General features: G+C 35.6%; 1 protein-coding gene across 1 annotated transcript in view; it reads left to right on the top strand.

Annotated features, from left to right (window-relative positions):
- Positions 1-24,579, top strand: part of DHX15 (DEAH-box helicase 15) — a 53,964-nt gene extending 29,385 nt beyond the window's left edge. Inside the window, exons 6-14 of the mRNA XM_019962524.2 lie at positions 5,126-5,293; positions 13,138-13,224; positions 14,189-14,338; positions 14,727-14,835; positions 15,350-15,541; positions 18,497-18,619; positions 20,035-20,225; positions 22,646-22,815; positions 24,012-24,579. Of these exons, the coding sequence (XP_019818083.2) occupies positions 5,126-5,293; positions 13,138-13,224; positions 14,189-14,338; positions 14,727-14,835; positions 15,350-15,541; positions 18,497-18,619; positions 20,035-20,225; positions 22,646-22,815; positions 24,012-24,129 (1,308 nt within the window). The 3' untranslated portion in view covers positions 24,130-24,579. The remainder of the gene's footprint in view (positions 1-5,125; positions 5,294-13,137; positions 13,225-14,188; positions 14,339-14,726; positions 14,836-15,349; positions 15,542-18,496; positions 18,620-20,034; positions 20,226-22,645; positions 22,816-24,011) is intronic.
- The last annotated feature ends 389 nt before the right edge of the window (positions 24,580-24,968 follow it).

Here is a 24,968-nt window from a genome sequence, read left to right as displayed (position 1 = left end):
TCTTCAGACTTTACATCATTTTTAAAATAGGAATTTTACTCTCACATGCAGCATTTTCTAAACTCATTTCTATCAGGATGTTTACAGGTGTGCTATGAAATTCTTGATGGCTTAAGTAAGCTCAGTGAGTTATCTGGGTGAAATAAATTCTTTTAGAGGTTTTCTGAAAGTTTGTCATTTGTTGTAATAGGCTTTGTGAATTTTCTCCAGTGTCCTTCTCAAACTAATATACATGCCAGTCATTTGGAAATCTTGCAGATTTTTATTTGCTAGGTCAGGTGTAGGGTCTGATCTAAGAGTGTGTTCTGAGTAAGTGTCTAGAACAGTGCTACTCCATTAGAACTTCCTTTACATCTGGAAATGTTTTTATATCTGTAGTGTTCAATATAGTTGTTGCTGTTCAGTTGTTCAGTCATGTCTGATTCTTTGCAACCCATTGGAATGCAGCACACCAGTCTTCTCTATCCTTTACTATCTCCCTGAGTTTGCTCAAACTCATGTCCATTGAGTCAATGATGCCATCCAACCATCTCATCCTCTGTTGCCCCCCTCTCCTGCTCTCAAGTCTTTTGCAAGCATTAGGGTCTTTTCCAATGACTTAGCTCCTCTTCATATCAGGAGGCCAAAGTTGGAGCTTCAGCATCAGCCCTTCCAGTGAAAATTGAGGATTGATTTCCTTTAGGATTGACTCGTTTGGTCTCCTTGCAGTCCAAGGGACTCTTAAGAGTCTTCTCCAACACCACAGTTCAAAAGCATCAATTCTTTGGCACTCAGCTTTCTTTATACTCCCAACTCTCACATCCATACATGACTAGTGGAAAAACCATAGCTTTGACTAGATGGACCTTTGTCAGCAAAGTAATGTCTCTGCTTTTTAGTATGCTGTCTAGGTTTGTCATAGCTTTTCTTCCAAGGAGCAAGCATTTTTTAATTTCATGGCTGTAGTCACCATCTGCAGTGATTTTGGAGTCCCCCAAAATAAAGTCTGTCACTGTTTTCATGGTTTCCCCATCTATTTGCCATGAAGTGATGAAACCAGATGCCACACTATTAGTTTTTGTAGCCACAACAATATAATGGACTTGAATATTTGCATTGCAGCTAGTGAGAGGAGGAACTAAAATTTAATTTTATAGAAGTTTAATTAATTTAGTTACATGTGTTTGACCGCCTTGTTTTAGTTTTTGTGTGGTCTGCTAGTTAAGAACTGTTTTTACATATTTTAAGGGTTTACATGAAAACAAAGAATGTGCTTCAGAGGTGGTATATGGATGCAAAGCCTAAAAAATTTTGGCCCTTTATAGTAAGAAATCTGATCCCTGCTCTAGAACATTTTTTTCTCAAGTGTGGTCAGTGGATTGCCTGCCTTGGTAGGGGAATTTGTTAAAGCAAGTTCTTGGCCCTGTTTCAGGCTTGCTGAAACAGATGAAATTTACAGATGAAATATTGTAAGAATCTGCATTCTTGCTGCTGCTGCTGCTAAGTCGCTTCAGTCGTGTCCAACTGTGTGCGACCCCATAGGCGGCAGCCCACCAGGCTCCCCCATCCCTGGGATTCTCCAGGCAAGAACACTGGAGTGGGTTGCCATTCATTTCCTTTCCCAATGCATGAAAGTGAAAAGTGAAAGTGAAACTGCTCAGTCATGTCAGCAGTCCCATGGACTGGAGCCTACCAGGGTCCTCCATCCATGGGGTTTTCCAGGCAAGAGTACTGGAGTGGGGTACCATTGCCTTCTCTGCATCCTTAACAAGCTCTAAAGGCCATTTTTCTGTTCCCTTAGGTTAAAAGTCACTGTTCCAGGTGAATGTTTTAGCTATTTTAATGCCCGTGGTACATTAGTGACACCACCCTAAATAATATAGTGAGAAATTGCCCTAGTTCTTTAACATAATCAAAATCAGTGGTCTGCTGTGTGACCGCCTAACCTCCAGGAGAATGTGAACTGTAACTAGTGTTCAAATTCTACAGGGATGCTTGATATATAATATTTAATTAAATATGGTTGCATTAAGAACTATAATTGTTTAGTAATTTTTTTATCCTTGAATTTTTTTTTCCAGTACTATTTCTGTTTTTTCCAACACTATTTATGTTGTGAAGTGAAGTTGCTCAGTCGTGTCCGACTCTTTGCGACCCCTTGGACTGTAGCCTACCAGGCTCCTCGGTCCATGGGATTTTCCAGGCAGTAGTACTAGAGTGGATTGCCATTTCCTTCTCCAGGGGATCTTCCTGACCCAGGGATTGAACCCAGGTCTCCTGCATTGTAGACAGAGGCTTAACCGTCTGAGCCACCAGGGAAGTCCTTATTTATGTTGTAGGCTGATTAATTCTTTGCTGTGGGAACCCCATGCGTAGTAGGGTGCTTATTGTGTCTCTGGCCTTTACCCATTAGATGTAGATACACTCCCCCAGTTTGCAAACATTCCCAGTAAAGAATCATACTTGTTCTTTTGGGAAATACAGTGTGTTGCAAATTAACTTTTACAGATAAACCTCTCTATAAGTCTGTGTATGCATTTTGAATGGAAGAATTTTTTTATATTTTGCAGTGTTGAGGCATTTGTGTTCATTTTGTTTGGTGTCTGGTCCCTAGTTTCTCATTTTCTCTAGAATGAGTAGCATGTTTTTTTTAAACGGCTGTTCAAAATAATCATCATGTTTAGATAGTCAAGCACATTAGAATTCTATAAGAAATATCAGATGGTCTTCTGTTGGGGACCTGAAATGCTTTTCTGTGAGTTGAATTTCTGTGGCTGATACTTTGGCAGCTCTCCCACAGCTGGGGAACGGAAAGGAATAAGCTCCAATTATCTCATGTATCCTGTTGAATTTTTAAGTTTCTTTTATACGACTAGCTAGTCTTGAGGAATTTGAAGACCTTTGAGGAGAAAGTAGCAATTCTACTATTTTCCTCATGTCTGTGAGCCTGGTATTTTTATTTGGTCAGTTAAGTGATAGATTTTGGGAGTTCTGTACCCCATCTCCATAAATTTGAATAGTACCCATAAAATTTATCTATCTCAAAACTTAAAAATGACAACCATATTACCATTTTAACCATGTAAACAATAGTGTTTCTATAGTCCCTTGAATTAATTTGGGAGGGGAAAGACCAGTTTTAATTAGTGAAGGTTTGGAAAACGTGAATGTTGATTTTTTCGTTGTTGTTAATCTGTTAAACCAGGTGTTCCTAGTAGAACTCCCTAGAGGAGCTGTGCTACCAAGTTTGGTAACACTGATTGTAATTAAAATATGAATTGTTTTAAGTAAATACTTGAAGATGTTGAACTCTTCATTCTTTAAGCAATACATTCCTTCATCTTTAATTTCATTGAGTGAAATTAGTCTTTTCAACATGTAGGAGTTTAGATTCTTTAGTAGGGTCTAAATTAATTTGCTAATATATATATTGATGCTTTTGGAGCTGAAAGTCTTGCTCAATTCAGAAACTCTTGAACTTTTGTCTCAGTTCATGACTAAGCAGAAGATTGCATTGTGCTGATGAATGTCAATGAGCTTTCTGGTCTTTCGAACTGTCAATGTTGATTCTGAAAGTTCAGTTAAATTTAGGGAAAATTTTGTTGCCAAGTTTAAAAAAATAATGTTTAGAACTTTGTCTACATAAAAACAGTGTGGGATTTTTTTTTCCTCACTCTTCAGCGTTGTCATTATATCACATGGAGTAGTGATTTTGTTTCAGCTCCATACATGCTTAGCAGATAGTTTCAAATAAATTTGGAGTAATCTTGTTAAAATTTCTAGAGTCTGCAAATGCACAATTTGGGGCTTTTAACTTTCTATATAAAATCTGGTATTTGGTGACTTCTGAATTAACAGAATTGAAAAATATTCTGAATTTGGCATCAGTTTTCCTATACAAGATATATATATATGTTTTTAAGAACTATGTATATATATATATATATAGTTTGGGGTTTATATTGTGTTTGTTTTTTTTTTTAAGATCTAATTTTGTTTTTGTATACCAGCAGGGGGCATTCTAATCTAGATACAGCATTTGAAAGCAATTTTTGGGTAAAAATATTTCTTTCTTTTTTCTTTTTTTTTCAATGAATAGCAAACTTTCATTTCTTTTGGAAACTGTATACCTCAAAGGAAATTGGTATATAAGATCTTTAGTAATTTTCTTTTGTCACAGTTTTTAAGACCTTATCAATACTCCAGAAAGCTGGTATGTTTTAAATTGGTTTAAAATCTGTTTTTGTTCTTACATATATTCTTTTAACACGGAAACAAAGTTGCATTTTAGTTAAATCATTTTAAGGAAAATTATTCTAGCTTGATTATAATATATAATAAGTTTACTTGGTAAATTTTTAAAAATTGTTCTGTCTTTTGAATAAAGGATAATTTGTCAATAAGGGTAACTTCTGATTGATACTGGCCATACTGCCAAATCATTTAGTGTACTTCTGAGTTTAACTGAATTAAAGCTTCTGTAAAATTTTAAATATAGCTCCCTTCCCATGTTAAAGTCCCTTTCTCATCCCCTAGAGCCTTCACCTACCTCTCTGTCTCTCACACCCTCCCAGTATTCATTGTGTCCTCTCTTGAAACCTGGAATTGAATGCAAATGTGTTGGAATTGTTTTGTGTATTAGGGAAATTTTTGAAGAGGCTTTAAGATATTTGGGTTAACCTAGTTCTTAAATATCTATGTTGATACTGTAGAGGTGTGTGTTCTCATTAGGCACAATGAAGCAAATCTTCCATATAATTGCATTAGTGATACGTGACATTAAAGCCTAATTGGCTTATTTAAAATATCTTGCACATCAATTTCCTGTAGATTGTGAAAATTGAAAAGGTTATGAGTACAGTTAAATATTCCTGGGTGAGAAATTTCAATTTTAGTACAATTTGTTGAGAATTAATTAGGACATTGACTCTTAAGAAAAAAGGGTATGGAATGTCAATAAGGCAATTGTGTGTTTATGTGACTAGAGAAATCAAAGTTTCTTGGATTATTTCTGAAATCCCAATGAAATCTGCTGAATTAATTGTGATGACTAAAATAAGATGCATAGAACTAGGATTCTGGTAAATCCTTAAAATGTTTCAGTGTGTATTCATTCTGTTTGCACACTTAAACTTTTATTTTGTAGGAAATTGATGAAGCCTGTAAGAGAATAAAGCGTGAGGTTGATGATTTGGGCCCTGAAGTCGGTGACATCAAAATCATTCCATTATACTCCACACTCCCACCTCAGCAGCAACAACGCATCTTTGAGCCTCCACCTCCAAAAAAACAGAATGGAGCAATTGGAAGAAAGGTAACATTGAAATGTTCTCTATAAACATTGCATTGATACTGAAAGATTTGTCTGTGAGATATCAAATTGTATTGAATTATAATTCAAGGAATAAGTTACAGGTGATTGTGGTCTGAATTGTATGCTACATAGTTATCTGTATTTCCAAAGTAAATAGAAGGAAATGTATTTGTGTAGAGTTCTGCATATCTTTTGACAGGTACTGCTACCATGTCCCTGGGAAATTCTTCCTTAGCAAATGGAAGGTTGCTTAGGGTGAGGAAGGTGGCCAAATGTCTTTCTCCTGATTAAATCACTTGGCACAAAGTACTTTTTTCTTCAGTTCCTTGGCTTCTCCCCAGAATTTTTGCTCAGTTGCTCAGTCGTGTCCTGCTCCTTGCAACCCAATGGACTGCAGCATGCCAGGCTTCCCTGTCCATCAGTAACTCCCGAAGTTTGCTCAGACTCATGTCCATTGAGTTGGCGATGGCATCCAACCATCTCATCCTCTGTCATCCCCTTCTCCTCCTGCCTTTAATCATTCTCAGCATCAGGGTCTTTTCCAATGAGTCAGTTCTTTGCACCAGGTGGCCAAAGTATTGGAGTTTCACTTTAAGCATCAGTCCTTCTCCTTTAGGATTGACTGGTTGGATCTCCTTGCAGTCCAAGGGACTCTCAAGAGTCTTCTTCCCCACCGCAGTTCAAAAGCATCTATTCTTTGGCACTCAGCTTTCTTTATAGTTCAACTCTCACATGCATACATGACTACTGGAAAAACCATGGTTTTGACCAGATGGACCTTGGTCAGCAAAGTAATGTCTCTGCTTTTTAATATTCTGCCTAGGTTGGTCATAGCTTTTCTTCCAAGAAGCTAGCGTTTTTAAATTTCATGGCTGCAGTCACCATCTGCAGTGATTTTGGAGCCCCCCAAAATGAAGTCTCTCACTGTTTCCATTGTTTCCCCATCTATTTGCCATGAAGTGATGGGACCAGATACCATGATCTAACTTTTTCACTCTCCTCTCTTACTTTCATCAGGAGGCTCTGGTTCTTCTTTGCTTTCTCCCATAAGGGGGGGTGTCATCTGCTTATCTGAGGTTATTAATATTTCTCCCAGCAATCTTGATTCCAACTTGTGCTTCTTCCAGCCCAGCGTTTCTCATGATGTACTCTGCATAGAAGTTAAATATGCAGGGTGACAATATACAGCCTTGACGTACTCCTTTTCCTATTTGGAACCACTCTGTTGCTCCATGTCCATTTCTAACTGTTGCTTCCTGACCTGCATATAGATTTCTCAAGAGGCAGGTCAGGTGGTCTGATATTCCCATCTCTTTCAGAATTTTCCACAGTTCATTATGATCCACACAATCAAAGGCTTTGGCATGGTCAATAAGCAGAAATAGATGTTTTTCTGGAACTGTCTTGCTTTTTCGATGATCCAGCGGATGTTGGCAATTTGATCTCTGATTCCTCTGCCTTTTCTAAAACCTGCTTGAACATCTGGAAGTTTATAGTTCATGTATTGCTGAAGCCTGGCTTGGAGAATTTTGAGCATTACTTTCCTAGCGTGTGAGATGAGTGCAATTGTGTGGTAGTTTGAGCATTCTTTGGCATTGCCTTTCTTTGGGATTGGAATGAACACTGACCTTTTCCAGTCCTGTGGCCACTGCTGAGTTTTCCAAATTTGCTGGCATATTGAGTGCAGCACTTTCACAGCATCATCTTTCAGGATTTGAAATAGCTCAACTGGAATTCCATCACCTCCACTAGCTTTGTTCGTAGTGGTGCTTTCCAAGGCCCGTTTGACTTCACATTCCAGGATGTCTGGCTCTAGGTAAGTGATCACACCGTGATTATCTTGGCCGTGAAGATCTTTTTTGTACAGTTCTTCTGTGTATTCTTTCCACCTCTTCTTAATATCTTCTGTTTCTGTTAGGTCCATACCATTTCTGTCCTTTGTCAAGCCCATCTTTGCATGAGCCTGCTGCTGCTGCTGCTAAGTCGCTTCAGTCGTGTCCGACTCTGTGCGACCCCATAGACGGCAGTCCACCAGGCTCCCCTGTCCCTGGGGTTCTCCAGGCAAGAACACTGGAGTGGGTTGCCATTTCCTTCTCCAATGCGTGAAAGTGAAAGTGAAGTCTGTCAGTCCTGTCCAATTCTTTGCGACCCCATGGACTGCAGCCTACCAGGCTCCTCCGTTCATGGGAGTTTATAGGCAAGAGTACTGGAGTGGGTTGCCATTGCATGAGCCTAGTGGAGTATAAATTAACAGGAGATTGATTGGTGGTGGGGGGGGGGTCAGGTTTAGAGTTAATCACATCAAAAACTGTGAACATGACTTTAAAAAAAGTCTGATCCTAGCTTCATTATGTTGAATGCTGCAACTAGAACATGTTAAAATATTTTCTGTTACTTTATTTGCATTCAGAATTTGGGGGGGAACTTTTGAAATTTTAAGTGATAAATTTAGTATATAATTTTGAAGGTGATTTGTTGACTGAAAAGTACTCATTCTCTGTAGTATTTTTTTACTTCATTCTTTGTCAGTTGATGTGTATAAAAATAGTTGTTTCTTAAACGTTTCTATAATAAAGTGGAGTTAGTGCATCTTCCATGCAGATGGTTTAATTTTTCTTGAAATCATGGGTACTTTTTGTATCTGCTTTTAATTTTAAAATGGTGATTTTATTTATCTTGGGGTAAATACAGCAAGGTTTACCATGTTTGTCTTTTCATGTAGTTCTCTTCATTCTGTTTTGAGTTAACTTTGATGGGGCCCACCTTAACTTCATATTTGAGCTCTTCTTTTCTCTGTTAATACTAGTATACTAGAAATTTAGGTTCAGTCTGGTGCTGGTTCTGTACACGGTACATTTTGTAGACTCTTCAACAGTTTAAGCCCATGGAATAGAATTAATTGTTGTTTTGTTCTGTTTTTTAAGCTATTGCTTTTCATGTTCTTGTAAATCCTAGAATATTTAGAGGAATTTTGTCTTTCTAAAAAGAGTGATTTAGCAGCAGTTGTGTATGTATAATGTTGAGGCCACTGGAGTTTCCAGGGCTTTGGTTTACCTTGGGATATCTCCAGCTTGTAATTCAGAATCAAAACTAAGAGCCACAGTGCTACTTCATCATCCACTAATTATGTTTTTCGTTCGGCTAAAGCTATAGGATCTCTTGCTGGGAAATCATGTTATCTCCTGGCATGAGTCAGCTTCATCTTAGAAGTTGAAGGAGCACTCTCATAGCCTCCCTGGATTGACCCCAGTGGGAGGGGGAACTTCCCTTGCAGTGGTGCATCATACTCTATGAGGGAAAACACTTTGAAGCCCCGCGTGTTTAAGGGATAATGAACGATTTTTATAGAAGTTTATAGAGAAGGGTTTACTCATCCAGTCATATATTTTGAAGCTGGTTATGGGAGATAGTACTAGTTGAAAACCTGAGACCATTGAAATGCACTATGGCCAAGCACTGACTGGCTGGCAAGATGAGTAAGTGACCATCAGACCCAGGGCCTGGCAGGTCCAGTTAAAGTAGGAGAAAGGATTGATGGGATTGTGGGGAAAGAGGAAAGGTAATGAAGATGCACACAGGTTATATGAGGGTATGGAAAAGAGGAAAAACTGGTATTCAGTTGCTGCTTTCCTGTCCTCTTTTTTTAAATGCTGTAACTTTGGTAATAATTCTATTTGTAAAGGCCAAGGCTTAATTCTTCTATCATGAATTCATTAATTAAACATTACTGTGCCACTTACTGGAATGGGACTTTTCATTCAGGAATGCTATCACTGATTGATATTCACAAGTAATTTAAAACTACAGGAAGGGATAGATTGGGAGATTGGGATTGACATATACACACTACTATATATAAAATAGGTAACTAATAATGTCCTACTGAATAGCACAGGGAACTCAGTACTCTGTAATAACCTGTATTGGAAAAGAATCTTAAAAAGAGCGGATATATGTATATTATGGAGAAGGCAATGGCAGCCCACGCCAGTACTCTTGCCTAGAAAATCCTATGGATGGAGGAGCCTGGCAGGCTACAGTTCATGGGGTCACTACGAGTCGGACACAACTAAGCGACTTCACTTTCAGTTTTCACTTTCATGCGTTGGAGAAGGAAATGGCAACCCACTCCAGTGTTCTTGCCTGGAGAACCCCAGGGATGGGAGAGACTGGTGGGCTGCCGTCTGTGGGGTCACACAGAGTTGGACCTGACTGAAGCAACCTAGCAGCAGCAACAGCATGCATATATTATAACTGATTCACTTTGCTGTACAGCAGAAAGTAAGACAACATTGTAAAAAAAAAAAATGATAACTGACCAAAAGCACAAAAATAAATTATGTAGAAAGAGTTAGGGATTTAAGGTCTCCTTCCAATTACTTAAAATACTATTTGATTCATACTTCTGTTAAATTATATTGGATCACATTTTGTAATGTAGTACTTCATTTGTTGTCTTACTCCTCATTGTATTTATGCAAAATAGTTTCTAATTGATAGTGATGAAACTAACAAAACAGCCTTTGAAACTAAAGTTTTAAAATGTAGGCTATATTAAAGGTAAACTTCTATGGGCATTGGGTACTTAACTGGCATTCCTTTTACAAATAATTGAGATCTTTTCGCATGGTGCTCTAACATAGCATCAGTGGTATACTTTCAAGCTTTCTAATAGTCAAGAAAAGTTGAGAATGCAGTACATAAATTTTTGAGGGTGGGTACTTTACCTCTTTTAATCATCGTTGATATTTGTTCAGGTATTTGACTTTAAGCTAAAGCTTCTGTTGCTTTCTACATGCATTAACATTTACTTATAAATTATGTATGCATTTTTTTTGACTAAGACTTATATTTGCTATTTTATAGATTTGGTGTTATTAAATCCAGCAACTATGTTTATTTTTATTTCATTTTCATTAATTTTGTCCATACAGATAGCTGATTTTTCTGTATCTTATCTCAGAGTTTACTAATTAACATGGCTCAGAGCATACATTGCTCAATAAAAAAGAGAAATGGCCCTTGTGGAGATGTCTCTCTAATTTTAAAGAGAGGCTTAATGATCCACTATCTGAAGATAACTTAGTGTGGTACTGCTGGAATATTTACAAACAAATAAGCTAATGTCCTCACTGAATTAGAGACCCCACCGAGTTCCCTAGGGACTAAAAACCCACACTTTTTAACCTAAATGCATTATTGTGTCCAAATAGAACTCAAGTAGAGCATCTCAAGTACTTTGAAATGGAATTATTGAAATAAATCAACGTGAATTCCATTAAAAAGCAGATTATTGAGGGGAAAGGAGATAAATCTACATGAGAGTTTATTCTTAACACATTTAATATAAAAAGATTAGAATTGGCATTGTCTTGATTTTTTTTATCATAGAGTTTATTCTATATATTGGGCTCTTTATCTGAAATAATTCCTTTGTCGTTGAGGTTTGAACACTCTTTAAGGCTCTTTGAGCACTATTGCCAAGCTATAGTCTAGAAGGCTTTGTAGCATATGTACTCTGACAAATTCAGGACCACTTTGTGTTGTGACCGCTTCCTACATAGATCATGTGCCACTTAATACATCTAGAAAATACTTAGGGCTTGCCTCACCCCACTGTTAAGGTTCCAAGGCAGCTAGATAACTTGTATCATTTATTTGTCTGTTGGTTTTTTTTTTGCTGAGTATGTGTGCATGTTTTATTTAGCCTTAGTGAGTATTATATCTGCAGCTCAAAGTTGTACAGTTTAAGAGTTTTTCCCTTTTTTTGTCCCAAAACCCACTTCTCATGGGGCAGGGAGGTCCTACTCAAGAAATTATTTTATTGTCTTAAAGCTTTCTAGCCCATTAATTTTTTTAATTAAAAAAATCAGAAAAAACCTAAAAGCCGTGCTTCTCTAGGTCTTTGTTAACACTTTGGATTTCAGAGTTTAACTTCGGGTGGCAGTTGACTCAACAGTAGACACAGAGGTTGCCGAAGTCGGTGTGAACATCACCTGATTCTTAATATCTGTGGAATCACAGATCCACACCTCCTTACAGATGTTGTACAGTTTGTCACACAGACCCAGAGAGAACATGTGAACACCAATTTTTATGGACAAAAATTATTTTTAAATTTAAAGAGTTTGCACCAGTACATTTTTATTACATTGACTGTATTTTGTTCTAGAAGAAATAGATGAAGTGTATTTTTCCCCCAAAATATATGTTTTATACTTCTATTTATATGTACATTTTCAAGAACTACAGTTTTTACCCCAGAATTCCAGAAAGCCACAAGACCTCTTGTATAATAACAAGCATGTGGTTTGTGATTCTGTATAGTTTATAAGGGCTCTGTCTCAGCTGACTAGTATGCAAGAGTTATAAAAGGAAATTGAAGTTTGAGTGTGTTAAAACCGCTCCACTCTTTTAGCTACTTAGATTTGATTCCTGGCTTTGATACCTACCTTTCCACTGCAACACACTGACTTTGTAGAAGAATATTAAACTCTGGTTATACTTATTGAAGTTTACCTCCTTGCTTCAGCTCTAATTATTGAATGTTCATGTCTTTGAAATGTTCTGGAAAATATATTTCATTAGCATCAGACCACTTAGAGTTTACTGTTCATTTGCTAGTTAGTATGCTTTTCAGCTGGTCAATGCAAAAAGGGAGCATTTTGGTTTTAGATATATAAATAATTGTATAATAATATCATCCGGTTAATGATGTTCTAGTAGCCTTTTAAACCTCCAAGATTACCTGGCAATGTGCCTAAGGGCATCCTTATCCACATGCTCTTGTTTAAGCAGAACCTTCCACAATGCTCTTCACTTGTCCCTTGTGGGTTGATCCCACCTTATCTTCAACAGCTCTCCTAAATGCCATTTTCTGAGTAAGTTTTCCTTGTCTTTGCTTGGGCAATAAATCCTTTAAAAATCTTATGGCATGTTTTTTATGTCATTGTACTTCCATTCCACCTCTAATCTTTCTTTGCAGATTTTAAAAGCTTTAAGAGCAGACTCTGATTCATCTTCTGTGTCAACTGCTTGCATATTCAGGCATCTCCACCTTAATGGCAGTAATCTTCCTCAGATCAGATGCTCTGAGAAAAATACTAATGAAGATCCCATTTTTCCATTGCTTAAAAAGAAAAATTGTGACATGTCATTCTTAGGTCCCTAATTTTCTAAAGCATATTTAAAATACAGTAAAACACCCACATGAAAAAACAATCATGTTAGTATATAAATACTTTGAACCTTATTCACTTTCAATAAAAAGTTCAAATCATTCCTTAAGATTCCTTGTATGCTGTGACACCCCCTCTGAGATTTCCAGAACATCTATGTTCAATTCTGATGATACACCAATTCTTACTGGATTCTAAGTTGAGATTTTCACCACCATGTGCCATTTCATTTAAAATATTTAGTTGACTTTTGGTGATATAGTTTTCCTTTGTAAATGTTGCCTGAAAGTATTGAAACATGTACGTGTTGTACAGTTTGAATATTAACCAAGGAGTGTTTTCTCAGGGAGACTCTCTGTGAGATAAACTTATTGATTTATCAGTTATTTTCTTTTGATTTTGTTCTGCTATTTGAATAATTAAAACCTAATGTAGTCAAGTAATAACCTGAAGATTTTTTGTTGAAAAATAAAGGTGCTATGATGAACTAAATGAAACTTTGAATTCTTAAATATTAATTTGTCTTTATATAGCATTGGTTATTAAAGATTAAACCTAATTCCTGTTTATTTACTGGTTTGTAATTGTTTAGTATAAGTTAAAGACTAATTATTTGAATTGTACTTGGCTTGTAGTTTAAGTTAAATACTGTTCATATCTTAACAGGTAGTTGTGTCAACTAACATTGCAGAGACATCTTTGACAATAGATGGTGTGGTGTTTGTAATTGATCCTGGATTTGCAAAACAAAAGGTACATATTTTAGTACTATAGTACTTTATGAGTTAGTGTTCATTTAATAGTACTTATTGCTTATTTGTTTCATGAGTGAAGTTTACTTTTTAGAATTATTTTCTAGTTTGTGTTTCATTTTCAGAAGTCTGTGATTTGAGCCTTTGGTTCTAGCTGGCTTTCACATACTAAGCCCATGTTTATAATCCTATGTTTTTCTTTTCATTGGTTTCTTTGTTTCTGTGTGGTGATCCTGAGTGTTTCATATGTGAGTGTATATTCATGTAAGGAGTACTAAAAAGTACAGGATTATCATCCCTGCCTATTAGTCACTCAGTCAGCTAAATTAGTTTCTGTTATGTACCAGTCATAGTACTTGGGGGGAAAAAAAAAGTATTATGTTAACCTCTAGTTCAGCAGTACTGAATACCCAAGCACTTTAGCCAAATTAAGGGATTACTCAGTTAATAAATAAAACTGTTTTCTTACCTAAGATCTTTGATTGCATTTGATTATGTTTTATAATTGGGAGAATTTGTTGTACATAGTATTCATGTTTTTGATGGAAAACAATTCTTTAAATTGGCAGCATATAACTGACTTCTGGACTGAGTTCAAAATATTTTCTTGGTGTCCACACTGAACATTGGGTGTTGAAATTGACAAGTTTTTTTTTTCAGGCAAAAACCTTCAGCACTATCCACCATATAAGAGTAAGGTAAAACTGAAAGTATTTTAAATTAGGAAGAGTAGAGCTACTTCTGTGTTAAGTGACTTTTCATTTAGTCTTAGAATGCTGGAGTCAGAATACCTGAAAGAAAGTTAAGGAATGATGAATTCTGTTTCTGCCCCAGCATGATTTATGCTGGTCGTCAATACTACTTTGTTTATTTTGGGGTTAACTTTGGGCTTTGGATACTTTTGTTAGATCACAGTTTTGTGTTTAACTGGAGGATGAATTGTAATGTTATTTACATTCCAATAGGTGTATAATCCTCGAATCAGAGTTGAGTCCCTTTTAGTGACAGCCATTAGTAAAGCTTCAGCTCAGCAAAGGGCTGGTCGAGCAGGACGAACCAGACCTGGAAAGTGCTTCCGACTTTATACAGAGAAAGCTTACAAAACAGAGATGCAGGTAAGGGTTTTACTGTGTCCTTACTCTGTTTTTGGAAGGTTAGGTTAAACTTGTTACCAGAAGAAAATTACTTCACTTACTTTATCTTATCTTTTGGCACTATAAGCTGTTCAGGTTTTCCCTGAAGTTTATGGTGTAGTCTACCAATACAACCCTTTGTTATAGTTCTAAGTTGAATTGGGCAGCAGTGGTAACCTTTCAAACCCTATAGTTTACAGGAAGTATCTGATTCCTTTTTAGTCCACAAATACTTTTCTCCTGTTTAAGTCAGTCGTTTAGAAGAAATGCCAAAGGAAATAGCTAAGGACGAGAACAGATATGTTTTTTCCCCCTGGAGCAAGAAGATTATGGGATATTTAACAAAACAAATGTTTTTGTATTTTTCTAGGATAATACCTATCCTGAGATTTTGCGTTCTAATTTAGGATCAGTTGTGTTACAGTTGAAGAAACTTGGTATTGATGATTTGGTGCATTTTGATTTTATGGATCCACCAGGTATAAATTCTCAAAGCATGTTTTGTCAATCTTTTTAACCAAAACTGACTATCCTATTCCTTATATACATTGAATACATTTTACCTTTCCCTTACAATACATCAAGAGGAATTTTGTGTGTTGGCATTAAATCTAAAAGAGTGGGAAAATAGCGAATACTCTTTTTTTCATTATCTTTCAGGGTAACTAAATTATTTTAGGAGTTATTAGCAGGGCATGAAAAGAGAAAATCTTTTTTTTTTTTTTTTTTTGAGGCAAAATAATTTGATAAACACATTGTTGAGTTAACAGTTCCTGTACTTAAGAGGTGACGTTTAACTGCCGTACAGGCAAGTTTTGCAGCTTTGTATGAGTCATAGTTAGCTAGATCTCTGTAACTGAATTTGATGGCAGTTTGAGTTTTACGTTTGGTCCACTGTAGAATGAAAAATGAGATTGCTTCTAACAGTGTGTGCTTTGTCACGTTTTTGCTTATTAAGGCAACTTGTCTTAATAGATTGCCTTTTCCTCCTAGCTCCTGAAACTCTGATGAGAGCCCTAGAACTTTTGAATTATCTGGCTGCTTTAAATGATGATGGAGATCTGACTGAATTGGGATCCATGATGGCCGAGTTTCCTCTAGATCCACAGCTCGCTAAAATGGTTATTGCAAGTTGTGACTACAACTGTTCTAATGAGGTCCTATCTATTACTGCTATGTTGTCAGGTAATAGAGGGAAAGGAACTAAAAAAAGCCCAGCTCTTCAAAGTTTGGGTGGACTTCACTTTTGGGTTTGTTTTTTAATTTTTAGTATGATAGTGAATTTTATAGATGTTTTTAAGGGACTTATTTTGTTTGCTAAATATTTTGAAAAATTGCTTCATAATAATATAGTGTTTACAAAAGTAAAGCACTGTGCATAAAATGTAGTAAAAAACATTGGCTCAGATTAAAATATCAGTAAGAAAAGAATAGGTCCAGGACTGCCTGGTGGTCCAGTACTTAAGAATCTGTGCTTCCACTGCAGGGTGTGTGGGTTCCATCCCACAAGCCTCACATTATAGCCAAAAAATTAAAGAATTTAAGTCTGAAGATACTATAACTGAGTTCTCTGGTAGGTCCATCAGTTTTGGAGTTTATTGCTGAAAGTTCAGGAAAAACATTGTTCTAGTAGCTGGCACTATTTAAGTGAGCCTGAGACAAACCAAGCTATCATTTAAAGAGTAAGCTTTTTCTTCATGTGTAAATTGTATTGCAGTGGCAGTCAAATAATTATTTTAAACTTAGTATCAAATAAATAGAAGTAGTAATGTATAATTTTAGGTTTAAAATCTAATCTGATGGTAATTCTTTTACAGTGGCAGGGAAACACTTGATAAAAGAAATATGTTTAATAGGTAAAATTGCTTAATTTTAAAAATCAAAACATTGAGCTGAACAAATACTACTGTTTTTTATTAATAGCTATAACATTTAATTCACAAATAGTAACTTGGAATTTAGATTTTCCAAAACAGAGAAATATTAACGTAGAAATGTACACTGAATCTTACAGCTAAAAATAGAAAGTGTATTAAGTTTTTACTGACTGGCAAAGTACTCTATAATACTAATTTCAGTACTGGGGAAAATTGACTTCCAGTCACAGAGTGGCTTATTGGTCTTATTTATACCTCAAATAATTCAAACTCTTACATGAAAGTAAAGGAAGAAATTTTTTAAATTTCTAAATATAAAATTTTTGGCTTAGTTTAGATGTATGTTTTAATGATGTGAATTTTTAATTTAAGAACTAGCGAAAATGTTTTTTTTTTGCAGTTATGATTGATCAGACTCAGAGCAGATGGGCAGGGCAGTACTGAATCATTTTAATGAAATTGTAGTTTCTTGCGGAGGTGGTGGTAGGTTGTTGTCTGCCTTTTCTTATATATGTGATTTTTGTTAGATTCTCCTGGTTGTAGTTAACCCAACATTCTAGCTTGAGAGAGTGTGGGGTAAGAGTTAACAGACTGTGTTTGTTACCTACCTAGTTTTTATATTTCTAGCTTCTCTTTTATTGGGAATACTATAGAGTTAGCATTGTTCGAATTTAGAAAACTAGCTAGCCCTTTAAAAAATTGGTCATTATGATGCAGTTGAGATCTCCCATCTACATCTCTTACTTGTGGTGGTTCTGCAAAGCATGGGGATAACTGGTTGTCTTTAGCACATCAAGAGAGTGAACATTTTTGTACATTAGTTATTAAGCAAGGCATTTGTTAGCGGGAGGAATGTTAAAGGATTAAGAAGAAGTCATGCAACTAAAACAGTTTACTTAGTTTGTAATGCTTTGTTTACCATTTAAGGAGTTTCTGGAGTTTGGGGGTCCTGATATAAATAGTAAAAAATCAGGGGCCTTATTGAGTGCTTCTTAAACCCAATTATTTAACTCTGGTAGCTAGTTCACATTAACGTTCACAGCTATGAGATTTCTGTATTTATATCTTGTTACCTTGCTTCAGTTACATTAAGCAAGACTTAATATTTACTGTGATCATGTGTCATTGTTTCTATTTGGCTTCTTTGGAATCATTTTAAAGGGGAAACTGTATGGATGGCAAAGAGTAATTTGATACTGTATTTGATCTTGTTGATTATTCCTATTATCTTTTATCTGAACTGATGATATATAATTTTTTTTAATTGACAAGGTTTTAAGAGCTTTAAAAATGTGTTGACAAAGTCCCAAGCTGTTAAGTATTTTTCATACTGCTTTTATAACTATGGAATTGCTAAAGTGAATTAAGGAAAGTTGTATTTGAAAAAATGTAGAACATACTTTGTAACAACTTCAAGTTTTATGTGATTTAAAATTGAGGCTCTAAAAAAATATTGTAGTTCATTTTGATGACCCTGACATAATGACTGTTTCAGACTAATTGTCAACGTTTAAAATATTGGATTCTGCTTTTATATGAGGACTTCGAGTCAAATATCAATTTTTAAAAAGAACTTGGGACTTTATTTGCTAATCTTTTTCTTAAAATGCTGGAAAACTAGGCTGAATATTCCTAGCCTTTTTGAATTTTCTTAATTCAAAGGCGGTTTAACCTTCCACCACTACTGCTATCATCAAAACCCAAGATTTCATGATATTTTTTATGTTACATATGCTTCTGCTCACCAGTGCTAATAGTGATACCCACCAGCTGGTAATAGCCACAGCACTAGGGAAGAATTACGATAGAAATGTGGCAATAGACTGGTTGGAAAGTTGTTTTTAGTCCTTCAGTGGGGAATTCAGCGAATTAAATGGATGAACTTTTGAAAAATTTTTGTTTAGCTAAAAGGCTATTGACACCATAATTCTGGTTATTGGTAGAGCTATCGGCACTGGTTTTTTCAATAAGTTGAGCTTTTAGTATCTTGATGGCCTTCAGAATAGCTGTTTTTGATGCCTACTTTTAGATTTAGTTAAAAATAATCAGGTACTCTGTAGCTTTGAAACCCTCTTGTCTTACAGATGTGGTTAGGTGTTGATGTACCAAATCAAGGTAGTAAACAGTCCAAGATGCAGTTGGAGGCCATCCTGCCCTGCCCTATGCTCTGTGAACTGACCTAGCTAGGCCTTGTTCCTCTGTCTGTGAATGCGTGACTCATCGATATGGGCGTTTGTGTTGGGCCCATACCAACCTTGTTTAGTCCCACAGTGTTTTGTTCGTCCCACGGAGGCCAAGAAAGCTGCAGATGAGGCCAAGATGAGATTTGCCCACATAGATGGAGATCATCTGACACTGCTGAATGTCTACCATGCTTTTAAACAAAGTAAGTATAAATTAGATTGAAGGCAATCTTTTGTCTAAACGTCACTTGCAGCATATAAGGTATTTCTTCATCTCCCTTTCATTTATTATCTGTGACAACTTTACATTAGAAACCCAGAGGTACTTGAGAAAAAACTCCTGACTAGCATTTAAAATAAAAATTGCCCATCTTTTCCAAAGTTGTTTATTTTTATAATCAGGAGGAAAGCACTAGAAAGCTGGAAAATACAGAGCAGTAAAAATGAAATGCTGGTATAAAATTTACCACAAACATACAGCTTTTGATAGTTTTTTTAAAAACTTTGCCTTTTATTTGAATAGTTTTGTATTACTTACAGAATTATTACTAATATTTTTCCTAATAAATAGCTCTTATGTAAAAGTAAACTAACGAAATAGGGAAATAGGCTACAAATGTCAATGACCATGTGGTAAGTGGTTCATAAACTCAAGTGGGGGGCTATTCAGCATTACTTGCAGTTCAGTAAATGTGCATTATTATTTGAGAGGTACCATTTCTTCACCTATAAAATTGGCAAAGGCTAAAGAAAAATAGTCTTTAGCTGTGTAGGAGTGGGTCTAGTGCAGTGCAGCAGTCTTAACACCAGAGGTGGGAATAGAAATACATGTTATCTTTATGAAAAGCAGTAGATTTGATATTACCAAGACCCTTATCAAATTCATATGATTTGACTTATAGATAATCTGTGAAATTTTCTTTTAGTATTCTTTGGACAGAGATACGATTCAAGTTTTTTATCTCACAGTTATTTATGATAGTAAAGAAAAATGAAAAATACCTAGATGCCCACCAATAGAAAGATGGTTCAATGTGATGCTATCGCTACATGATGACATATTCTTCTAGCTTTATATCATATTTTCAGAGAGTATTTAACAACATGAAAAAACATTTTCCAATTATTTGAAAACAAGGAAACAGTGATAATGAAGAATGCCCTATTTATAAAAATTAAATGAGAGGAAAATGTGACAATAGTCTCTTGAGGTTCATTTTTATAACTTTTAAGTTGTATTTGATAGTCTTAATCTAAGCCTGTTTTTCTTTGAAAATGAGAAAGACATGGCATTTTTCCAGACTCTCTGAATCTTCCTGTTAAGACTATCTATTGAAAACAGCCAGGTAGATTTTCATGGGTAAAATAACTTAAAAATAGTTTTTCCAAAATCATTGTTTTGTCATTCAGTAGCCAAAAACCTTAGTGCTGTTTTTAATTTTGACTCCAGATTTTTAGTAAAGTTGATTAAGACTGTGATTAATTTATAAAAATGATGTGATTTAGTTCCCTTGTTGATTTAGCTTGCTATTTATATGGATTTTATTTTTTAATTAGATAATACACCTATTTGGATGATTCATGTCCCCTCTTAATTTCCCTCTTTCCAACTTTGTAGATCATGAGTCGGTTCAGTGGTGTTATGACAACTTCATTAACTACAGGTCCCTGATGTCAGCAGATAATGTACGCCAGCAGCTATCAAGAATTATGGACAGATTTAATTTGCCTCGTCGAAGTACTGACTTTACAAGCAGGGACTATTATATTAATATAAGAAAAGCTTTGGTTACTGGGTATTTTATGCAGGTATGTGGACTGTATAGGAGTACATAATTAAATGCTTACTTAATATTTGTTTTCTATAAGCAGTGCTTGGATTCCACTTAAACACAAAATTCAGTTAAAGAATGCCTATAAATAATCTTTAATTTTTTGTCCAGATTCTTGAATGAACTAATATACTGAGAAGTTTTTACATGTCTTAAGTTTACCAAATGGCATAGTTAGGGATCCAGTTATGTAGAAATCAACTTTACAAGCACTTTTTAAATAATGGAGTCTTTTTATACTAAATAGATATATTGACTATTTTCAGGTGAGTTTTATTAGTTATTTCTTCAATGCAAATTTTGACTTTGGATAAATGTATCAAAGAATTTCTTTGAATCTTGATCTTAATTGGAGATGTATAATTGTACTGGAATGCTGAAAGGAAGCAGTTTTCTGGGTGGATCCAGAAGTACAATTCACTTTGTTCTCTTTGTGGAAGCTAATCACCCTAAAATTCAAATAAGCAACTGTTTTATGCACAATCCTGTAGCGCGATCTTTGGTATTTATAATAAGACACGTGGGTGCTAGGAAAGTCAGATATGGAATAATGATTTAAGATGAAAAATAATTTTTAAATGTTTCTTTTGGTTTTAAGTGTTTTATATTGGAGGCTGAAGTTAAAACTTATCTGGTAATTCTTATAGTTTAAGGGACATGAAGCCAATTAGGTTTTTCAAAATGAAAGTGTTTGTGGTGAAAAAATGAAAACACGTCAGTCCCTTATTTGAGATGAGATTGATTTTAGTTATCTTTTAAATATCCCACTTGTTCTTTGATGCTCTCCTTTGGCTATGTATAATAAGTAAGATGTCGCCTGCCTTAAGGCCAAATGAGCCCAATACATAGAGTGGCCATTAAGTGCATGGAGGCAGAATGAAAGGAGATCGGTGCCTGTCTGTGTTTGAGATCGGAATAACAATGTTTATTGTGGCATCTTATTCTGAAGTTTCAGTGCTTATCAGAGTTAGGATTTTCACTATTACCCAAGCATTATGGATTTCTAATTCTCTCTTAAAGCTAAAGTCCATTAGAAATGGGACTTTGTAAGTGTAGTGCCTGGCACCTAGTAGGTGCTTAGTAAATATTTATTGATTGAAATTGAGTTTATTTTCTACTATATGTTAATAATTATGAATTGCTCATTTCTGTTCTTCATACATGCTCTTTGTTACTAGAGTTCTAGAATTGGAAAGGGCATGTTGTCATCTGCTTTGATACTTGTTAATTGTTAGATGATATTGATCCAATTGATATATTTGATTATAGATAGAAATATAGGACAAGAAACCCATGCATCTCCTCTCTCCTCTCCCCACCCTCCAATTCCTTTTCTTATTAAATCTCTCATTGTGGGTTACTTTTGCTCTATTTTTCTATCTTAAACATGAATTTTCATCTTTTAGTAATTGTTCATCTGCTACATAGTTCCCACCTGGTATTAAAGAACCAGTCTCAGGCAATAAGACCAAATAGTATATATTAGGCTTTGTGGGCTCATTCAGTTCAGTTCAGTCACTCAGTCCTGTCCGACTCTTTCAATGAGTCAGCTCTTCGCGTGAGGTGGCCAAAGTCCTGGAGTTTCAGCTTTAGCATCATTCCTTCCAAAGAACACCCAGGACCGATCTCCTTTAGAATGGAATGGTTGGATCTCCTTGCAGTCCAAGGGACTCTCAAGAGTCTTCTCCAACACCACAGTTCAAAAGCATCAAATCTTCGGCGCTCAGCTTTCTTCACAGTCCAACTCTCACATCCATACATGACCACAGGAAAAACCATAGCCTTGCCTAGACGGACCTTTGTTGGCAAAGTAATGTCTCTGCTTTTGAATATGCTATCTAGGTTGGTCATAACTTTCTTCCAAGGAGTAAGCGTCTTTTAATTTCATGGCTGCAAATCACCATCTGCAGTGATTTTGGAGCCCAAAGAAGTCTGACACTGTTTCCCCATCTATTTCCCATGAAGTGATGGGACCAGATTTAGGTCCCTTATTGAAACCATTCAACTCTGCTTCCTCTTGTGTACAAAAGCAACCTTGGACAAATGGGCATACTTTGTTTCAAAAAACTTTACTTACCATTTTGAATTTCATGTGATTTTCACTCCAGCATCACCAAGTGTTTCTCTTTTGTTATTTTTCCCCAGTCATTTAAAGGTGTATAAACTGTTCTTGGCTAAGAAGCTTTAAAGATGTAGGCAGTGAGTTGGATTTAGCCTGCTGTAGTTTGCTGATTGCTGCTTTTATTGGGCAGTGGTAAATAAGTCTAGCCATCAGATTAAAAGCAGCAGGTGAGGCTTGCCTTTCCCTGATTATATAGGTATAGATACATAGGCTTTATATCAGTTTTGTATAGCACGTCAGAAGCATTGTATTAATTTACTGGGTTTCGGTTTCAGGTGGCACATTTAGAACGAACAGGGCATTACTTAACTGTGAAAGATAACCAAGTGGTTCAGTTGCATCCCTCTACTGTTCTTGACCACAAGCCTGAATGGGTGCTTTATAATGAGTTTGTTCTTACAACAAAGAATTACATCCGGACGTGTACAGACATCAAGCCCGAATGGTAAGCTTTGTGTCTTTAATTCTAAAAGTTTTCGTTACCATTTTGCTCAGAATGGAATCTGAAAAGTCTTGTCTTGTTCTTCTATTCACTCAGGGGAACTCGGATGTTCCCCAGCTAGGGTGTATACTCCTGTGTATAGATTTGGGGCACAAAATGGTGTGATTATCTCTTAAGAATAATTGCTTTGTGAAGAGGATGGTAGAATTGTTAGTATGGGCATGGGCAATTTGGAGACAAAGTTATACTTGACTAACATGAAGTATCTTTGAAGCCATTCTCTTGCTGTTGTGATTAACTTGGTCTCCAGGTTCCAGTAGTCAATCAGTCTTTGTATTTCAGCTCTCAATGATTGTTTATTTGTATGTTGGTGCTTTAAAAGCAAAGCAGGCATTAAAAACTGCACCTCTTTTTGTACCATTGCATATTTGATCACAAAATGTGATCAGAACTGACTGACTTTAAGCAAAATTACCCACCCACTGCAGTCCCCCTTTGTGACTTTTTTTTAGGGGGCAGAATCTATTCTGTAACTTAAGATAGAAAATGTCAGTCAAGAATGGTGGGACTGAAAGCACTTACTTTAGTTGATGTCACTTGCTATATATTTTGGGGCTTCTTTCCTCCACTGATTTGTGACTTTTGACACTTAAATTGTGTAGGGCATTACCATTTTATCTTAAATGCTTTGTTGAGAAAAAAATTATATGGCTAAATGTTTAAAAAGATTCAGTCAGGTGTATTCTTTGGGGTATAGAGTTACATTTATGGTTATTAAAACTTAGAAAATGAGAAGATCCAGTCATTTGAATATCAGGGTGTTTCTTGTATGGAACTTGTAATATTGTAACTTTAAAGAGGTAGATCAAAATAGTGTTCCAGAGTGAAGAAACTTATGACCTTATGTTACTGTCTGTGTAAAAGAAAGGGGTATTTTTTTTTTTACAAGAATTTATCTTGAGTGGTTTTTTGTTTTGTTTTTCAAGTTTATGAAAAGTCCACCATCAGAAAATCTGCAGCTTACTGAGAAGTGCACATTTCTAAAAGTGGTGTTTACAAGGATTAGGCATTTGTAATTTTAACATTGGCTTGGATTATAGGTTTGCATTTATCAGTGTATTAATGAATAATGCCTATCCTTTCTGAAGCTCCAGTACTCTAATTGTTAATTTGGTGATTTTTCCCCTCCTTCTGGACAGGTTGGTGAAAATTGCCCCTCAATATTATGACATGAGCAATTTCCCACAGTGTGAAGCAAAGAGACAGTTGGACCGCATCATTGCCAAACTGCAATCCAAGGAATATTCACAGTACTGAAATTCAATGCTTAGAACTGAAATTATTCAGAGGACAGCTTTAAAAGATGAACGAACTGAAAAGTTCAAGTTGTGCTCTTCATGTTGGTTCAATAATGGCCTTTATTTGAAAGCTTTTTAATTTTTCTTTACAGTAAATATTCCATTCTGATTTCATAAATTAAACATTTATGCCTCCCTTTTGTGTTGACACTGTAGCTCATACTGGAAAAGTCGATCAATGTTTTGCAGTTTATTGAAAGTAGTTCTATATATAACAATGTTATAAGCATTTCTTTAGAAATGGTTGAAAATGCTTCTAAAATGTGATTATCGACCATGGTATGCATGATCGTTGTAATTGTTGACATTCCTTTTAGAAGTTGTGAAATGTTACAACTTGTGCTTATGTAGACACAATCTTCTGTCTCGGTACAGAGGCACTGACTTCAATAAAGTCTATTTATACTAATTTTGGCCACAGCACTTTAATATTTTTGTTCCAGTCTAAGTATGGCTTCTTTTCTTCCCAAGTGTGGGGCTTTTTTTTTTGTTTCCTTAAATTGTAAGCATACTATGACTCCATATTCAGCATCTTTCCACAGGGGCTGCTCTTGAACGTAGTCTTTAAAGTGTTATGTTTTAAAGAACATACTGTAGCACTTTGTTAGGTTAGTTAGGATATGATCTAGTGGGATGAAGTATGTCATTTTTAACTCAGAATTGGATCCCCAAAGACAGAGTAATGATAGTTTTCATCATAAAGTTCATTCTATAAGACTGATTATTTATTTTGTTACCAAATTTTTAGCAGATCTTTTTGTTTTACTTAGACATTCTATGTACTCTAGTCACTGAAAC

The sequence above is a fragment of the Bos indicus genome, chromosome 6 (genome assembly GCF_029378745.1).
Source record: "Bos indicus isolate NIAB-ARS_2022 breed Sahiwal x Tharparkar chromosome 6, NIAB-ARS_B.indTharparkar_mat_pri_1.0, whole genome shotgun sequence".
Taxonomy (NCBI): domain Eukaryota; kingdom Metazoa; phylum Chordata; class Mammalia; order Artiodactyla; family Bovidae; genus Bos; species Bos indicus.
This window is presented reverse-complemented; position numbering and strand designations above follow the sequence as displayed.